The 15,754-nt window shown below is 45.5% G+C and overlaps 1 protein-coding gene across 11 annotated transcripts in view; it reads left to right on the forward strand.

The window, feature by feature from the left end:
• LOC116952379 (membrane-associated guanylate kinase, WW and PDZ domain-containing protein 1-like) overlaps positions 1 to 15,754 on the forward strand; it is a 317,826-nt gene that overhangs the window by 139,326 nt on the left and 162,746 nt on the right. For all 11 annotated transcript variants that reach the window (XM_032971681.2, XM_032971679.2, XM_032971680.2 and 8 more), the window contains one exon: positions 6,078 to 6,303. In XM_032971681.2, coding sequence (XP_032827572.2) covers positions 6,210 to 6,303 — 94 coding nt within the window. In that variant the 5' untranslated portion in view covers positions 6,078 to 6,209. The remainder of the gene's footprint in view (positions 1 to 6,077; positions 6,304 to 15,754) is intronic.

Raw genomic sequence — 15,754 nt, forward strand, 5'->3', positions numbered from 1 at the left:
AATGTTATGTATAATTGGACAAAGATGGAACTTCAACTCGGTGGAATGTTTATATCTACAGATAAAAATGTAGGCAAATAATTAACAGCGATTTGTCAATTCACTTCTGGATGAAGGAATCCTGATGCTAATGACCATACTTCACCGTGCTAGTCGGTGCAGGTTAGTAAAGGAAGGTGGGTTAGTCAAGGACTGGTACGGATATTTCTCTCTGGCCTAGAATCAAACCTTGGAAGCCAGATTCATGGCGCAGTGCTTCTAACCGCTGCACAACTGCTCTGAACCATACATATGTACAGTTGATCATCGATTATCCGGTGCCCGATTATCCGGCTTTCAACATTATCCGGCGGTCGTGAGCCAATCACCGCACCAAAAGGTGTACTGGTCCGGCGATCGGCACCATGTGCGTGACAAAATAAGTAGCTATGCTTGATTTCGGTGTCAAATATTATATACGGTGCAATATACACTACATATAACAACTTAAAACAATGAAAATATTGCACGTATATAAATCACTGCATGCAGAGTCTTCAAGATCAGAGTGGTAACTACGGTCCAGTACATACAGTAACTTTTAAAGTAGGATGTTTATTTTTGTCCATTTATATGTTTATGCCAATTTCACATTGCAAACTAATTTAAAACCCTAAAAAAACATACACACAACACCTAAGAACATAATGTCATAAAGAATGTGCAAAAATGTGCTATTTTAAATAATCATGCGATTATCCGGATAACCGATGATCTACAATATGTATGTTAAACTTCTTTCGCACCATATGTAGCCAACCGCGCTAATCGGAGGTGCGAAATTACGAACAATTATCTGTTCAAAATAACCTCACTGATACTCCAACACTCTCATTCAGGAGAGCCCTTATTTTGAAACATTTGGTTGGCCAAGTCCATTGAAGGAGTCATTTTCATCTTGCCTGCAAATCGTGTACATGTGTCTGTGTATGTGCAAAGTCGGCACAATACAATACGCACGTTTTCATTTCTCTAAATGCCTCTTTCATATCTCTCCCGATTCCAATCGGCCGCAAATTTAAGGCCGCGGTAGAGATTTGAATTTTCTCCAAATGCGGCAAGATGTGCTTTATCCGTTTTGGTGAAAGCGGTGCAACACGTGCACACTAATTTGCCGTTTGTTCCCTTAATGAATAAAAAAAAAAGGCAAGCAGCAGAGGCAAATGTGTCGACACAAAAAAAACGATTTTCTGTGACCGATATACGTTCAGCAATCCCTGTCCATGTTTTGAGTCCTGCTGATGAAGCTGAAATCTTGTTGGGCTTGAAAATTCCCTGTGGGCGGCCCCCGTGGCAACGAGCGGTTTGCCATCTAAATTGACGGCTCTGCAGGCCAGATAATGAAGCAGCATTTGCAAGTGTTGACACTGAGTGAGGGTTATAATTAGTTTCTACCTGCATCGTATGCAGGAGAGCTTGTCACGCGGGAGGGAATTCTCCCGGGGGTAAAAGTGTTCCCCCTAAACCTTGCGGGTGAGTGATGGCGTATGTACGTACGTTTCGCATGTATATCGAGTAGAGTACAGTACCGTGTTATAAAGAGTCAGTGATTTCTTGCACAAATGGGCTATTTGAGACCGAGCTTATCTTTTGTTTCCAGCCTTGAGCCAGTGGCGGAAAATTGCAAATTCATATGGTGCAGGGGAGTCTCTATAATAGGCCCAACCTGCTCTTGACTTCGTCACAAAGTGGTAATCTATTTATTGACCCTGGAGGGATGATGGGCTGAGCCAGGGCCCCCCCCCACCCCCCATTCAGGATTTTAGGTTGCAACCTTCCGGGTTCAATTAACGTGCAGGTTTTTTCGAAGCCAAATATTGTTCTCTAACGTAGACCTTTTTCGGTTAGGCCACGTAATTAATTTGTTCACTCGTCGCATATTTAGAAGTACCTTTGGCTGCGCCAAATGTGACCTCTTGCGGACAGCGTTCACATGGACTGCTGTGTTCTGGCATGCGCCGGCGTGTCTCGAGTGATTTGTTCGATTTAGCGGATCACGGGGCAGGGGGGAGGGAGCGGGTTTGGTGACCAAGGGAGGCGGCCGCTCTCCCTTTGAGGGTCGCAGTCCAACACTTGGAACGTCGACCGCCAATCGAAGTGCGCAATTTGTTTGAGTTTTGCGCACCTGGCCACAGTTTGTGTCATTAAGGGCCCTCCGCCATCCAACATGACCAAGCAAATTCAATGTTGACGCGTGCGCAAGCGTTTAAGGTGCCAGTTATTATTGTGCAGAGCTTAATGGTGAGTTGAATAACAACTCTCACAACCAAATGCGCCAGTTGGATACGATGTTTCGCTTGATACGAAATCCATCAAGTGTCATTGGGAGAAGATCCATGAAACCAGATGAAAATCCGCGGAGTCAGAACAATAAGAAATAATTTGGGAGGTATTACAGTGAGGGAAAAAAAGTATTTGATCCCCTGCTGATTTTGTACGTTTGCCCACTGACAAAGAAATGATCAGTCTATAATATTAATGGTAGGTTTATTTGAACAGTGAGAGACAGAATAACAACAGAAAAACGCATGTCAAAAATGTTATAAATTGATTTGCATTTTTATGAGGGAAATAAGCATTTGACCCCTCTGCAAAACATGACTTAGTACTTGGTGGCAAAACCCTTGTTGGCAATCACAGAGGTCAGACGTTTCTTGTAGTTGGCCACCAGGTTTGCACACATCTCAGGAGGGATTTTGTCCCACTCCTCTTTGCAGATCTTTTCCATGTCATTAAGGTTTCGAGGCTGACGTTTGGAAACTCGAACCTTCAGCTCCCTCCACAGATTTTCTATGGGATTAAGGTCTGGAGACTGGCTAGGCCACCCAAGGATCTTAATGTGCTTCTTCTTGAGCCACTCCTTTGTTGCCTTGGCCGTGTGTTTTGGGTCATTGTCATGCTGGAATACCCATCCACGACCCATTTTCAATGCCCTGGCTGAGGGAAGGAGGTTCTCACCCAAGATTTGACGGTACATGGCCCCGTCTATCGTCCCTTTGATGTGGTGAAGTTGTCCTGTTCCCTTAGCAGAAAAACACCCCCAAAGCATAATGTTTCCACCTCCATGTTTGACGGTGGGGATGGTGTTCTTGTGGTCATAGGCAGCATTCCTCCTCCTCCAAACATGGCGAGTTGAGTTGATGCCAAAGAGCTCCATTTTGATCTCATCTGACCACAACATTTTCACGCAGTTGTCCTTTGAATTATTCAGATGTTCATTGGCAAACTTCAGACGGGCATGTATATGTGCTTTCTTGAGCAGGGGGACCTTGCGGGTGCTGCAGGATTTCAGTCCTTCATGGCGTAGTGTGTTACCAATTGTTTTCTTGGTGACTATGGTCCCAGCTGCTTTGAGATCATTGACAAGATCCTCCCGTGTAGTTCTGGGCTGATTCCTCACCGTTCTCATGATCATTGCAACTCCACGAGGTGATATCTTGCATAGAGCCCCAGGCAGAGGGAGATTGACAGTTCTTTTGTGATTCTTCCATTTGCGAATAATCGCACCAACTGTTGTCACCTTCTCACCAAGCTGCTTGGCAATGGTCTTGTAGCCCATTCCAGCCTTGTGTAGGTCTACAATCTTGTCCCTGACATCCTTGGAGAGCTCTTTGGTCTTGGCCATGGTGGAGAGTTTGGAATCTGATTGATTGATTGCTGCTGTGGACAGGTGTCTTTTTTTGACATGCGTTTTCTGGATTTTTTTGTTGTTATTCTGTCTCTCACTGTTCAAATAAACCATTAAAATTATAGACTGATCGTTTCTTTGTCAGTAGGCAAACGTACAAAATCAGCAGGGGATCAAATACTTTTTCCCTCCCTGTATGCCCGACCTGCATCACGGTTTTTGCTCTGTACCGGGCTCTTATTGAAATATAATAGAAACATTTTTTTTTAAAAATTGGTACGTTAACAGCTTTATTGGCTGTCAGGTGGCAGAGGGTCTTACGAACACAAATTTGGCCGGATTATTGTCTTAACCCCAAAAAGACATTATCCTTCTGATTGCTATCCCAGTCACTCTACTGCTGAGTCACCTCACCAGTTTACAGTACGTAAAAATAATATGATGATGTTCTTTAAGAGCCCATAGGTGGATGGAGGCCCCTCCCCATGTTGCATCCATCGTGGGAGTTATTTGACCATACCTCGCCACGTTGGTCAGTGTGCATCGGCGAAGTCCAGATATCGTTTGCCGCCAACGTTTGCCGTTTCCGGGAATCGAACACGGGTTGCCCCGGTTCGCGTTGCCGCGCCATTTATCCACGATGCGAGGTCTCACGATTCACTGCCTCGGCGACCTGAAGAATTGGTCGTGACTTAGTTATGTCCGTGAAACGTGTGGCACCTTTTTTGAATGCCTTGCACGATACGAACGAACGAACGAACGCCGCCAATACCAATTGCATTACATTATTATCGTTATTTAATTATTTGAGATTGTTTTATGTAAATGTATATCATAAGTTCAACAGCATGGTTCACTTGGACATGAAAGAGAATGCTGCTTAAGCGTTTTTAGCGTTTCCCATGTGCCTTATGCTAATCATGGTCTCCAGATTTACCGCCATACATACTTGAGCCATTGCTCCTGCCGCTTGTATAAATTGTTCGCTGTTCTCAATGACTGCCTGATGTAAGGCGTCTCTGTTATTAAGCCTCTTTCTCACGTGACATAATTTACAAAGTGCTGGCTCTGCTGACAGTTGCATATACGTGCAATTTAACAACTGCTTAATGTTGCCACTTTATCTCTTTTGTGACCATTTTATCACTAAAATACGCTCGCACTCCAATATTATGTCCACTGACAGATGTTCTGAATGTCGGACCGGAATGCTGCACTTATTTCTTCAGGGAGTCTATAAAGAAATGCTCTGGTTATGGCTGTACACAGGTTGTCCTCTGCATTTGGTGGGTTTAATGTTTCGCGGTTTGTAGTTTTAACGTATGTTTGCTTGCCACAAATGTACAAGGATACCTTGTTAATCTCGTCAAAGAGCATAAACCATCACGGGAACTCCAGGCTTTTGGCTAACCTTCGAACAAATACGGTCACCACATCGCGCACGTGCAGATGCTCTTCTGTGGCCATCTGGAACGCTCTTCCTTCCGATATTCGGAAACCACTGTAGCTATGCACTTTCAAATCTAGTTTGAAAACTCATTTCTTTAGAACTGCTTTTTGTGCATTTTGTTGTCCTTCCCCCCGAACCTCCAATTATCACGGTTGGCTAAGTGCGGTGCGACAGACGTTCAACATTGATACATATATATACACGTATATGTTTGACACGGCAGTTGGCCTGTTCTTATCGCGGATCCTCTAGTCTGGCCGACCTGGCTTCACGTCGGCGGTGGGCCTTACTGAACGGATCCCGGATGCAGGGCAAGGACTCTGTGTGGCCAACCTCCACCGTTGGGGGTCTTCATGACGGCCCACGCTGCATCTGCGGCACTGTACAAACAACGTCCATGCCGTTGGTGACCGCCCGCTGACCCAGTTCAGCGGAGGGCTGCAATGGCTAGACGTGACGACCGAGGGCGCTGTCACGTGGATAGGTTTATTACCCACACAACGCCGAATGAATGATAGGCAATTGACCGGCTGGTTTCACGCGGTGACTTTTTTTTTTTAAACTAAACAATTTTTTTTTTTTACCAGGTAAGGCCCCTCTGAACTACATCACTCTTTTTTCAGAAGCGACCTGGCCATCACGAATGATGTGCTCAAAATGTAGTGGCTTATCACGTGCTAATTTACAGCAGCCCAAATACTCTAAATGTGCGAGTATTTGCAAAGGCAATTTTAGTTGCTCGTTGTGCTCGTAGAAGATCTTTGCATTTTGGGTAGGGTTGGGGGGGGGGGCAAAATTGAAAATGAAGAAGCCAACTTTGCGTGGTGGCAGCCATGCCATTGCTTCTTTGTGCCGTGGCTGGCCTTAATGTGCTAACGCCCACTCTTCTCGAGAGCGTGCGAGGTTTAACTGAGAGGGGGTGGGGTGGTTCTTTGTGTGTGTGTGTGTGTTCGTTAATAGGTAAGTTCCATGGAGAATCCAAGTCCCTTGTTGAGCCCTCGCGAGGCCATCTGAGCAACGCCGAGAGAGCGACCTCTGACCTCGCTCGTGGAGTCGCCGCTGCCGCTGCTGCTGCTGCTGCCGGCTGCCAACATGGACATCAACTCGGCCGGCATGTCCAGGATCGATGTGCAGGAGAACAGCAAGCCGACCGTCAACTGCAACGGGAACACCGCCGGCATGCAAGGTGGGGGGTGGTAGCCGCATCGGGAGGGCGTCACTCAGCAGAACGCGAATAATTAAGGCTTCGGCGAAGGGGTCAATTCAACCGATACTCTAGCGTCCGTTAACGCGTTCCGAGACGACTGCAAGTTGCAGGGTGGGGTGGCTCTCGTTCACCGCTGAATCTCAGAACGCGCGGACGCTTTCGACGTTAATTTAATTTCGAGACGCGTGCCGGCGCCGTCGTTTCTGAAGACATTGTCGCTCGCCGCAGAGAACTGTAGCGACGCGACCGCCGCGCTCTACGATGGCTGGTGACTTAATTGCCACGCCCTCCCTGCACGGCCTTGTGGTGAGCCTCTGTACCGCAAAAGCTCTGTTGTTTTCGTTGTTCTTACGGAATCGGCAGAAAAAATGGGAAAGGGTTAACAACGCGTGGGGAAGGGTATTGAGCACTTTGTTTTCCGCTGAATATTTGAAATAAAGGCTGTAAATACAGTACAGCCAAGGGTCGCTGCAGAGGTGATCCAGGATTTATATTCGATGCGCGTGCTAATTTTGTGGTGGTTAGTGTCGTTTTCTGGCCTTTCTTTTTTATTCAGCGTTTTACGGATCGACAGACGTACAATCATTTTCACATTTTAAGTAAAACCATTGACGACACTGTTACATTGAAATATTTCGCATGCGAGTATATCATTAATGCATCGCGTATACATTTAGCACAGCTGGTTACCGACCAAGTGGTGATTTTATTATTTTCCACTCTTTATCTGCTTATAAAAAGCTTTGCTTGCTTATTCATAACCCCCAGTCACAGCGAGAAGTCGAGTTTCACAACTGCTTTATGGACGCACGCTGTTGATTGCATACGGGGACGCATGCTGTTATTTCAACGCGAGGTAACGTTATGCTGCATCTAATCGCGAAGCAGATATCCTACAGTTCCATAAGGATAACATTACGTGAGCCCAGTAGCCAGCGTGTTGGGTTCAAGAAAGGATCGGTGACCCATTTGAACATGTAATGCCTTCTGAAGGAGACTTTCTGCTTGGGCTGTCATTGAAAAGAGAATGGTGAATGAGAGCGTGGGACAGGGGCAGGGAGAGAATTATAAATTACTTGCCGATCCGTTGCAACTGCCGTGCCGGGGAACCGAACTGGATTGCGAGTCTTGTGAGCCTAACTTACCAAGGCACCATTCCACACGAATCAATTATTTGGGGGAGGAGTGCTGACCCCCCCGAGATTCATCCCCGGCCACAGCTGACATCAGCGGGTGAGTGACATCTGCACCAGTTCTGAGCCCTCCCTTCGCCAGCCTCCATTGACCAGAGTGGTGAAGTATGTACGTGCGTTGAGGCGGTGTGAAGTACGCGGAGTATGGTGCCAATAAAAACCCCCATGACCGACTGAGTGTGCAGAGGAAAATGGGTGGGTATATTATTGTTAATTATATATATGTGTTCCATTCCACACGGACACCTGATTACATTTGGAGAAAATACATATTTTGTAAAGTAGTGAATGGATGTTTATAAAACCTCATTGAATTACTGTCTATATATTTGGGCGGGGGAGGGGGCAGAGTGGTTGGTTCTATACTTTCATTGTGGTGCAAATCTGTCTATATAAATAAATACCTTAACCTCCATGTTATTTCCCGACAAGGTAGAAAGCTCAAATTAGCTACATATGTAGCTTTTAGGACACAGACAACGTGAACAATATGAAAATACGAGATTTTTCATTTTAAGGCTCCCAAATCTCGATTTTAAGCACCCCATAAACATGTTTGTGCGTGGTGCTATTCAGAAACCGTTAAAAATATAAGATTGTGGGTTTTTTTCGTTTGATAGAGCGCTAACCAGCAAATAAAATTAAAGCAAGAACCATTGTTCCATCTTTTATTGTTTTTGAGATATTTCGGGTGAAAACGGGTTTCAATGAAAAACAATACGCATATTTTGATGTTCAAATCTGAATAATTAGTAAACGGTAAAAGATAGGCGCTTCCCCTTGTAGAGTATTAAGTTCATTAATGGTTGTTCTATCTAATAAAAAAAGAACGGAATGTTTAAATTGAGCGGTTTCCAATGGGTACGTCTTTTTTTAAATATAAGAAGGTGAATCAAGTCTTTAACGAAAACATATTTGCGAAAACATTTTTTGAGTAATTGTGAGTGTCTGATCATAGATAAAAATTGTAAAAAAATATATATTAGGTTAATTATTATATTCACTTAAAACTTTTGCCTGGCGAAGACAGGCTTTTATGAACGAGTGTAATTCATTCTGAAATGTTTCCAAAATAGTCCGTTCAAATAAATGCAGGCTGCGACACTATTTCACATTCCCACGATAGTAATAAAAAAACGTCTCGTGAATGGATTTTGCATTTAATTTTTTGCGACGACAAACAAACTCCCACTACAGGACCGAATCATTTCATATTTAACGTGAATATGAATATTAACTTGAGAAAAATGTAAGCATCTTTCAAAATTCATTTACATATAATTTGTGCTAAATTGTGTGCGCCACAATTATGGGGAGCACAACAAACCCTGAGATGCGAGTTCGATTCCCGCTTATACCACCAATATTAGTGACGAATAATTGAATTGGGGAGACAAAGGCGGCCAGGCATGGTGTTAGCCGTGCCGACCTTCATGGGTGCTCACTAACAGCGCTTGCCGCAACAGCCTGTTACAGGCTCTACGGGGGGGGGGGGGGGCCTTTGTGTGCACCAACATTACACAGGTGTTGAACCCCTTTTTGAAATGGGCATGTGCAGCTACTTCATAATGAGTAAGTGCTATGTCAACCTGTGGACTGAAAAGGCACCATGCAGGGAATTTCATCGGTATTCGTTGTGAGTTTAATGACGAATCAAAAACCCCGACGGGAGCTGTGCCTGTTTGGTGCAACAATGCACAGCAGCACCCAGCCTGCACTAGGGGGAGGGGGTCGATGATTTCTGTGTACGATCGCAGGCGAGTCGTTTGCGGACAGCTTTTCAAATTCGACCAAGCAGGACCATGATGCCAACACGCAAGTGGGCCCTACTCGTTTTTTTTTTACGAACCACGTCACAGGATCTCTAATATCCAATGTGAAGCAGACGGTGCATGCATGTGTACGTTTCATACGCTCGCAGTATTAACCAGGGCGGCCTGCAGGGTCGTAAAACCACAAACAACAAGCGGGCAAATTAGCTACGGCAGGACCATGTCCATCATGATGCCCAGACAGCACCTGAGAAAGTAGCGGCCATAGAACCAAAACGAGGCAGCCGAGGTGCCATCGTGCGCCGACGAAACAGATCCAAACTTCGGCCTGAGTTTACCTACAGGACACCCACGCCACGTACCTACAGTATATACATTCCCAAATTAGTGAGGGTTTTTTTTGCTTTGCTTCTGCCGGAATTTGTAAGGCGACTTTGTACGTAATGCACGTGAGACTCCTTTCGCACCGTACGTAGCCAACCGTGGTAATCGGAGGTGCGGGGGAAAGGACAAAAGCCCGCGAGGCGACAGACTTGCAGATGCGCGCACACACACACACCTGGTACGGAGAGGGTGGCCCTTTCATTTGCACTCTTGGAAGACCGGCTCATCCATTTCAAAGCGCCAATGTCCATTTTGACAACAGCGTCCGCTATCGAGGTTAGCCGTGCCTGCCAGCGATCCCAACTGACTTTGTCCTCTTGTGGCCATTGTTGTGCCACCATTGCAGGTTTGACACTTGTGTGGCACATAATGAGACCCACAACGTGAAAACCAAGACCTCACTGGTGTGCCCTCTGGCTCGTGTATCTAGCATACAGAGTATATGCTGCACTGTGTATAGGCATGTTTGGCTTCGTACGGTGCGAAAGAAGTTCAGCATGCATACATACATACATATACCAAACTGTGTGTATATATAGGCGTTTAAACTATATATTTATAACATTCAACACATTTGGCAAATAAAACTGAGGCCTTAAAAGGAAAAATAAATAATAGGCGACGTTTTGGGAAATGGCGCTCCATGCGAAAGTTTGACTTAATTGCGTATTTTTTTTTCTTTCGTGAAGAAGGTCCATTGCTTGAAACGTCCTTTTAAGGCAGTGTTATTGACGAATGTGAGGGGGGGTGGGGCGGGGGGGTCGTTGACTGTGCTTGAGCACCACTGCCAACGCAGCATCATCACCAATGACTAGTTTGTACTTTTTGGACCTCTATATATAGATATGACATGCCATGTGGCTCTGTCCTGAATGTGTACAGGAGTGATTGATTGATGGTTTGCATGCAAACATGCCCTGCCCTCTCATGCACCGTGTCAGCGTTAATAAGTAGGCCTGTATTGTTGCCTCAATTCATCAATTAACGTCGACTCTAATGTCGACTGTGTCGGAATTGATGTTTCCCATTCGTATATATACGTGTTGCACGTAATGGGTTCATGTAATGTTACAAGCCCCTAAGTTTCGCCATGATATTGAGAGGAATCGATTCGCAAATTTAACTGTGAACCTGAATCACGACAGTTAAATTTGTACCTACCTGATTTAACAGGCGCTCGCTAACAACCATTGCACCTTTCGCCGAATATAACATCACCGCCATTGGGACGTTGACATCTCGAATCGTAATTTAAAACATATACTCTGCTGTTTCGCCAGTTCCATTTCATCCGCCCAAGAGCGATGACTTAGGGCTTAAACGAACACCTTCATGCCCGTCTGCTGTGATGGGTTAGTCCCACCGATTCGGACATTGTGTCTTTCGTCAGATGTCTCTCTACCTCATTAGTCGTCGCGTGAAAGCACAGTCCTGCAGCGTATCGCTCCTGCCATTTCCTGGCGGTAGGAGCTACACGAACGAGGGGGGGAACCTCTCGAGAGCCCCTGCAGAGGGTGTTTGGCCTACTCTTCCACGTGGGTCAGACGTGTTGAAAGAAGCGGAGGGATAATTCTAGATTTGAAGCTTTCGTGACTGCAAGGATTCACACTCTTGGGGTTTTTTTTCGGGAAGGTCACGTAGGTAAAATGAAATAAATGAAAACAGCGAAATTAAATCACGACGTTTCGGAGGCAACACAAGCTTCCGTCTTCAGGTGGAACAGTCACAGCAGAAATAGCTGTGTCAAGTGGACAGCTCTGAGACACCCGAGATTATAAACAGGTTAAGGGGGGGGGGAGGAGCCAGGAAGGGACGTGGGTGGGGAGGGGAGGGGCTAAGTTAAGCCGCCTTTTGTTATGCTGCAGGGGGTTCGGGGGAAGCGATGGCATGCTGCACGAGAGTGAGTACAGCCCACTGGAAGAAATGGAAATGGCTGTACAATTATAAGGCAGCTAAAGTTTGACTTGGTTGATGACATCTTTCCAATGGTTGCTCGAGTAAGTGGGGGATACCCACACTTTACCCACCACATGGAATCTGCCGTTCGCCTAGCTGTGGTGTACCCATGAATGCTACTGGGCTGAGCAGAGGAAGGGGAGATTTTTAGCGAACCTGCCAATTCTTTCGACATCTTTCATGCTGTGCTCCAAACTAATAGTTGTTCACATCCTGATCATTTCTGCGAAGTTATTTTGTAAAAAACAAAGAAGAAGCTTGACAACGTCAACGTATTATATTATTATGGCCACAGATATTTCGGAAACGTACTCTGTTTGGATCGCTTAACGACCTTGACCTTTTTGAAATGAAAATCTATTTTTTGCTGAGCTGTGGTTGTCCGGGAATATTGCTAACGCCTATATCGAAAAAGAGTCAAATTTCACAATAAATAAAATGTGGGTACAGGCAAAAAAAAAATAGCAGAAGACTACTCAAGCCTCTCTGCTTTTCAAAGTGCGCCGTAAAACTCCTTTCAAAACCCACGATTGCCGTTAAATTAAATTCTCAATCGAGACATTTACATGCCATCTCAGCTCGCACGAAAATGTATACTATATACGTAGCCATTTGGAGGGACTGGTGGCGCAGTAGTTGGAGCACTTTGTGCTGTGAACCTGGTTACCCCAGTTTGATTCCTGGCCGTGGCCGAATGATGTTCTGAACCATTCGCCAACCCATACCGAGCGGTGTGGTAAAGTATGGTCATACAAAATGGTGTGAGAAGGAAGGCCTTTAATCGAGCTGTGGATTGACAAGGGGCTCTGAAGTTATGCAATGCCATATTTGGGACGGTAAATTCAACGTGATGGTTTTGTTTGTGCAGCCATGCGGGCGAATAGACTAACGCAGGCAACGCGCTGCACTCGTGAACCCAATTTAGTCAATGGTGGCTGATCGGTTTTGAACCCGGGGAATCGGCAGTGTGTCTCCGTTCGACAACCTCTGAGAGCCACCCCGTCATCCCTCACACTTCATCATTATTAATCCTACGGAACATTTGACGAGCCATGAAGGAGGTGACTGAAGTCCCTTGAAACTGTGCCCGGTTAATATTGCAGCGACGTTATTCTCCCAAATCGCCGTACAACGAGCTTGTGTCTGACCTAATTATTTTCTGAATTCCTCCCGTGAAATATTTTGAATGGCAGCGAAAAATTAACCGCTCCCTTTTTGCTCATTTCTGCTGGTCTTTAAGGGCCGACATCCATCCTAATGAGATACGCACATCTTAGCAAAATTTGCAAGCGTAAATACTGTACGTTTAAATGAACTCCGCTAAACAATATACGTCGCCTTTCTTAAGATCGTTGCAAACAAAAAAAAAAGCCTTTTCACTCATTCCACATCAGTCTCTCCTCCGTGACCCTCACACATCAACGGGACCTGAAATGTAAGGGCAGCCTTCAAAGTGTCTGCCAGGTGCTAATCAATAAGGCCAGGAGCCCAGCAACATCTATGGGTGTCACGCAACCAAAAATGGAACACAGAGCACCGACAGACCGAGGGAAATCTCTGCCTCCGAGTTGCCCGCGTGCACCTTGTTTCATTACCCGGTGCTCATGTGAACGGGTGCTAAGCATTATCTTGAACAGGTCACCTTTGTTGCATTGACTTGATACGCATTATCAGCACTCTCCTTTTATGCACGCGATCCTATTTGTGTTCACATCTCGCCACGTCGTCCATACCAGCTCGGCAGTTTTTCCACTCATTATTGATACCCTCAGGCCACATAATCGTCTGAAACTACGTAAAAAAACATAATCAGGGCAAGATCCAGACCCGTCGGAATAACAATCGAGGAAGTTACAATGACTTCCTTGTTTGTGAAGCTAACATCAAACATCATTAGGGTAAGATTGAAGGAAGTCGGCCTTGATGATGTTGCGTGTAGTTCCGCATCGTGTGGCGCTTGCTGCTAGCGTGTGCTAGAGAGAGAGAGACGTGTTTCGGGATGCACACACAGTTTGCCATTATGTTTTGGCCGTAACGCTGGGTAGAATTTCGTTCATTTAAAAGCACTCTGATCTATAATGTCTTTGGGACACATTCCCATTGACTTTCAGAGCAAGTGGGGTACAATAGCTTCGGCTCAATCATTATCGGAAAGCCTCAAATACTTTTGCTTGGATTCTCAGCCCAAATATCTTAATGCCCTTTTCAGGCATTCAATCCTCTCTGCGGTAGACCTTGAGTATCAGTGTATAATTGAAAGTGATGAATAGAGCAAAATGCAGGTTAACATGATACTGCAGAAAATCGCACCAGCAAGTTGTTGGTACAAGATAAAGACTGAGCTAAAAATAATGCGGCTCTTACCATACCCAAGAATATTTTGGGGTTATTTAAATAAAAACGTTCACTTCCATGCCGATTATGTTGCTGCAGTGGTCCTGTTTCCTGAATCCACTGGCTGACCATTTTCCTCTATTCAGTGTTTCCCAATTTACCACAACCATTCCTGTAAATACACGTTGATTATAAATGTTGGGTGGGGGGGGACGAAACCGAAGGACCCGGAGAAAAATCCACGCGACCACAGGGAGAACATGCAAACCCCAAATATACAGCCGGCGTCAGGGTCGGGATCGAACCCATGACTTCCCGTATATCAGGCGGGGGAGTTAACGTAGCGCCACCGGGGCGCCACCACTAGGTGGCGCATACTTTGCAAATGCATGGGAAAGGCCACGCGATTGGGCGTGTGGCACAGTTTGGCGCCATCTATCGTTGAGTGCGCTCGTGTCGCTACAGTTCTCTGCGGTGAGCAACAATGTCTTTTTTTTTTAAAACAGCGACGCTACGCCTCTAAAAAAACAATTAACGCCGAGCCGCTCGCGCGTACCGACGAGATTCAGCGGTGAACGGGACACCCGTCCCACCCACTCGCGCTGCAACTTGCAGAAGTCTCTAAACGGGAAAGAGTTAATGGGCGTTTGTACACGTGAAAGGGAATCAGAGCACCAGGAGAAATAACACGCGTGTGATGGGGGGAACGCTCATCGATTGACTGGAAACATCTTAATATGTTTAACATCTGGGCTTGTGTGACCAATATTATCCATAATAGAGGTGTTTGGGTTAGGAGTTGCTTGGTGTTTACAATGTTGTGGGTTTACTACCCCAACACCTGTGTGCTGTACGAGTAACGAATTTGCCATGTTTTGTTTCCGAGACAAACATTACTAATTGGCTGTCTCGGGTACTGACGGGTTTAACGACACATTTTTTTTATATTTACGCGATCTAACCCAATAACCTCTTATGGATCTTAATCTATGCCCCTCCATGTTTGCGGATTGCACTGCGTTGTGCGATGAGCTTAACGGCGATGCAATTTATAGCGTGCGCGATGTGTTCACAGATGTGAGTTACCTTTGACTTGTCAGGCCACTGTGCACAAACTAAATATGATTACGATATTGTTGAGCCCTATCATTTGAGCGTGTTGTGCTTGCCAAGCGCACCATGTGTTCACCCAGCTGCGTTTTTTTTCTAAAGCTCTGAACATTGTTCGGATGATACCCTATTAATGTGAAGTCATGTTGAAATGTTTACCATTTTACCTTTAAGAATGCTCACCAATTTATCCAAGTAAAATGGTAAGTGTTTTCACAGCTTCGTGCAGGAAAGGTCAGGGTGCTCACTGCAAAAGCACGGTTATAATTTTCTGCCATTCTGACCTTTTGTTGGAAGATGATAAAAAGCCACATTCTTAAAACCACCTTTTAGTCCGTGTTGTGGAAAAAAAACTGGCAGTTGGTTATGAGCGGTTGGAGAAGGAAAGTGAGCATGTGCATACAAAGCACCTCCTGAAAAACGTGAACCCAGCAAGCCATCGTCGGCAGCGCCAGTACAGACGCTGCCTAGGGTGAACCCTTTCGCTTGTTTACTTCTATTTCAGGTCACTTCCATGCAACCATGTCCACCGCCCAGTGATCACTTAGTTAATCTTAGCAATTAGCAATTGGCCGTTAGGGTGACAGAACCGTGATGCAGCAGGAGTGTTTGGGCGGCAGACAGAATACTGGACATCTGTGAAAAAGTGCTTTATAGCTCATCGACTTCGTCCAGTATAAA

Source organism: Petromyzon marinus, chromosome 46, assembly GCF_048934315.1.
Source record: "Petromyzon marinus isolate PM22_M1 ecotype Great Lakes invasive population chromosome 46, UKy_Petmar_22M1.pri1.0, whole genome shotgun sequence".
Taxonomy (NCBI): domain Eukaryota; kingdom Metazoa; phylum Chordata; class Hyperoartia; order Petromyzontiformes; family Petromyzontidae; genus Petromyzon; species Petromyzon marinus.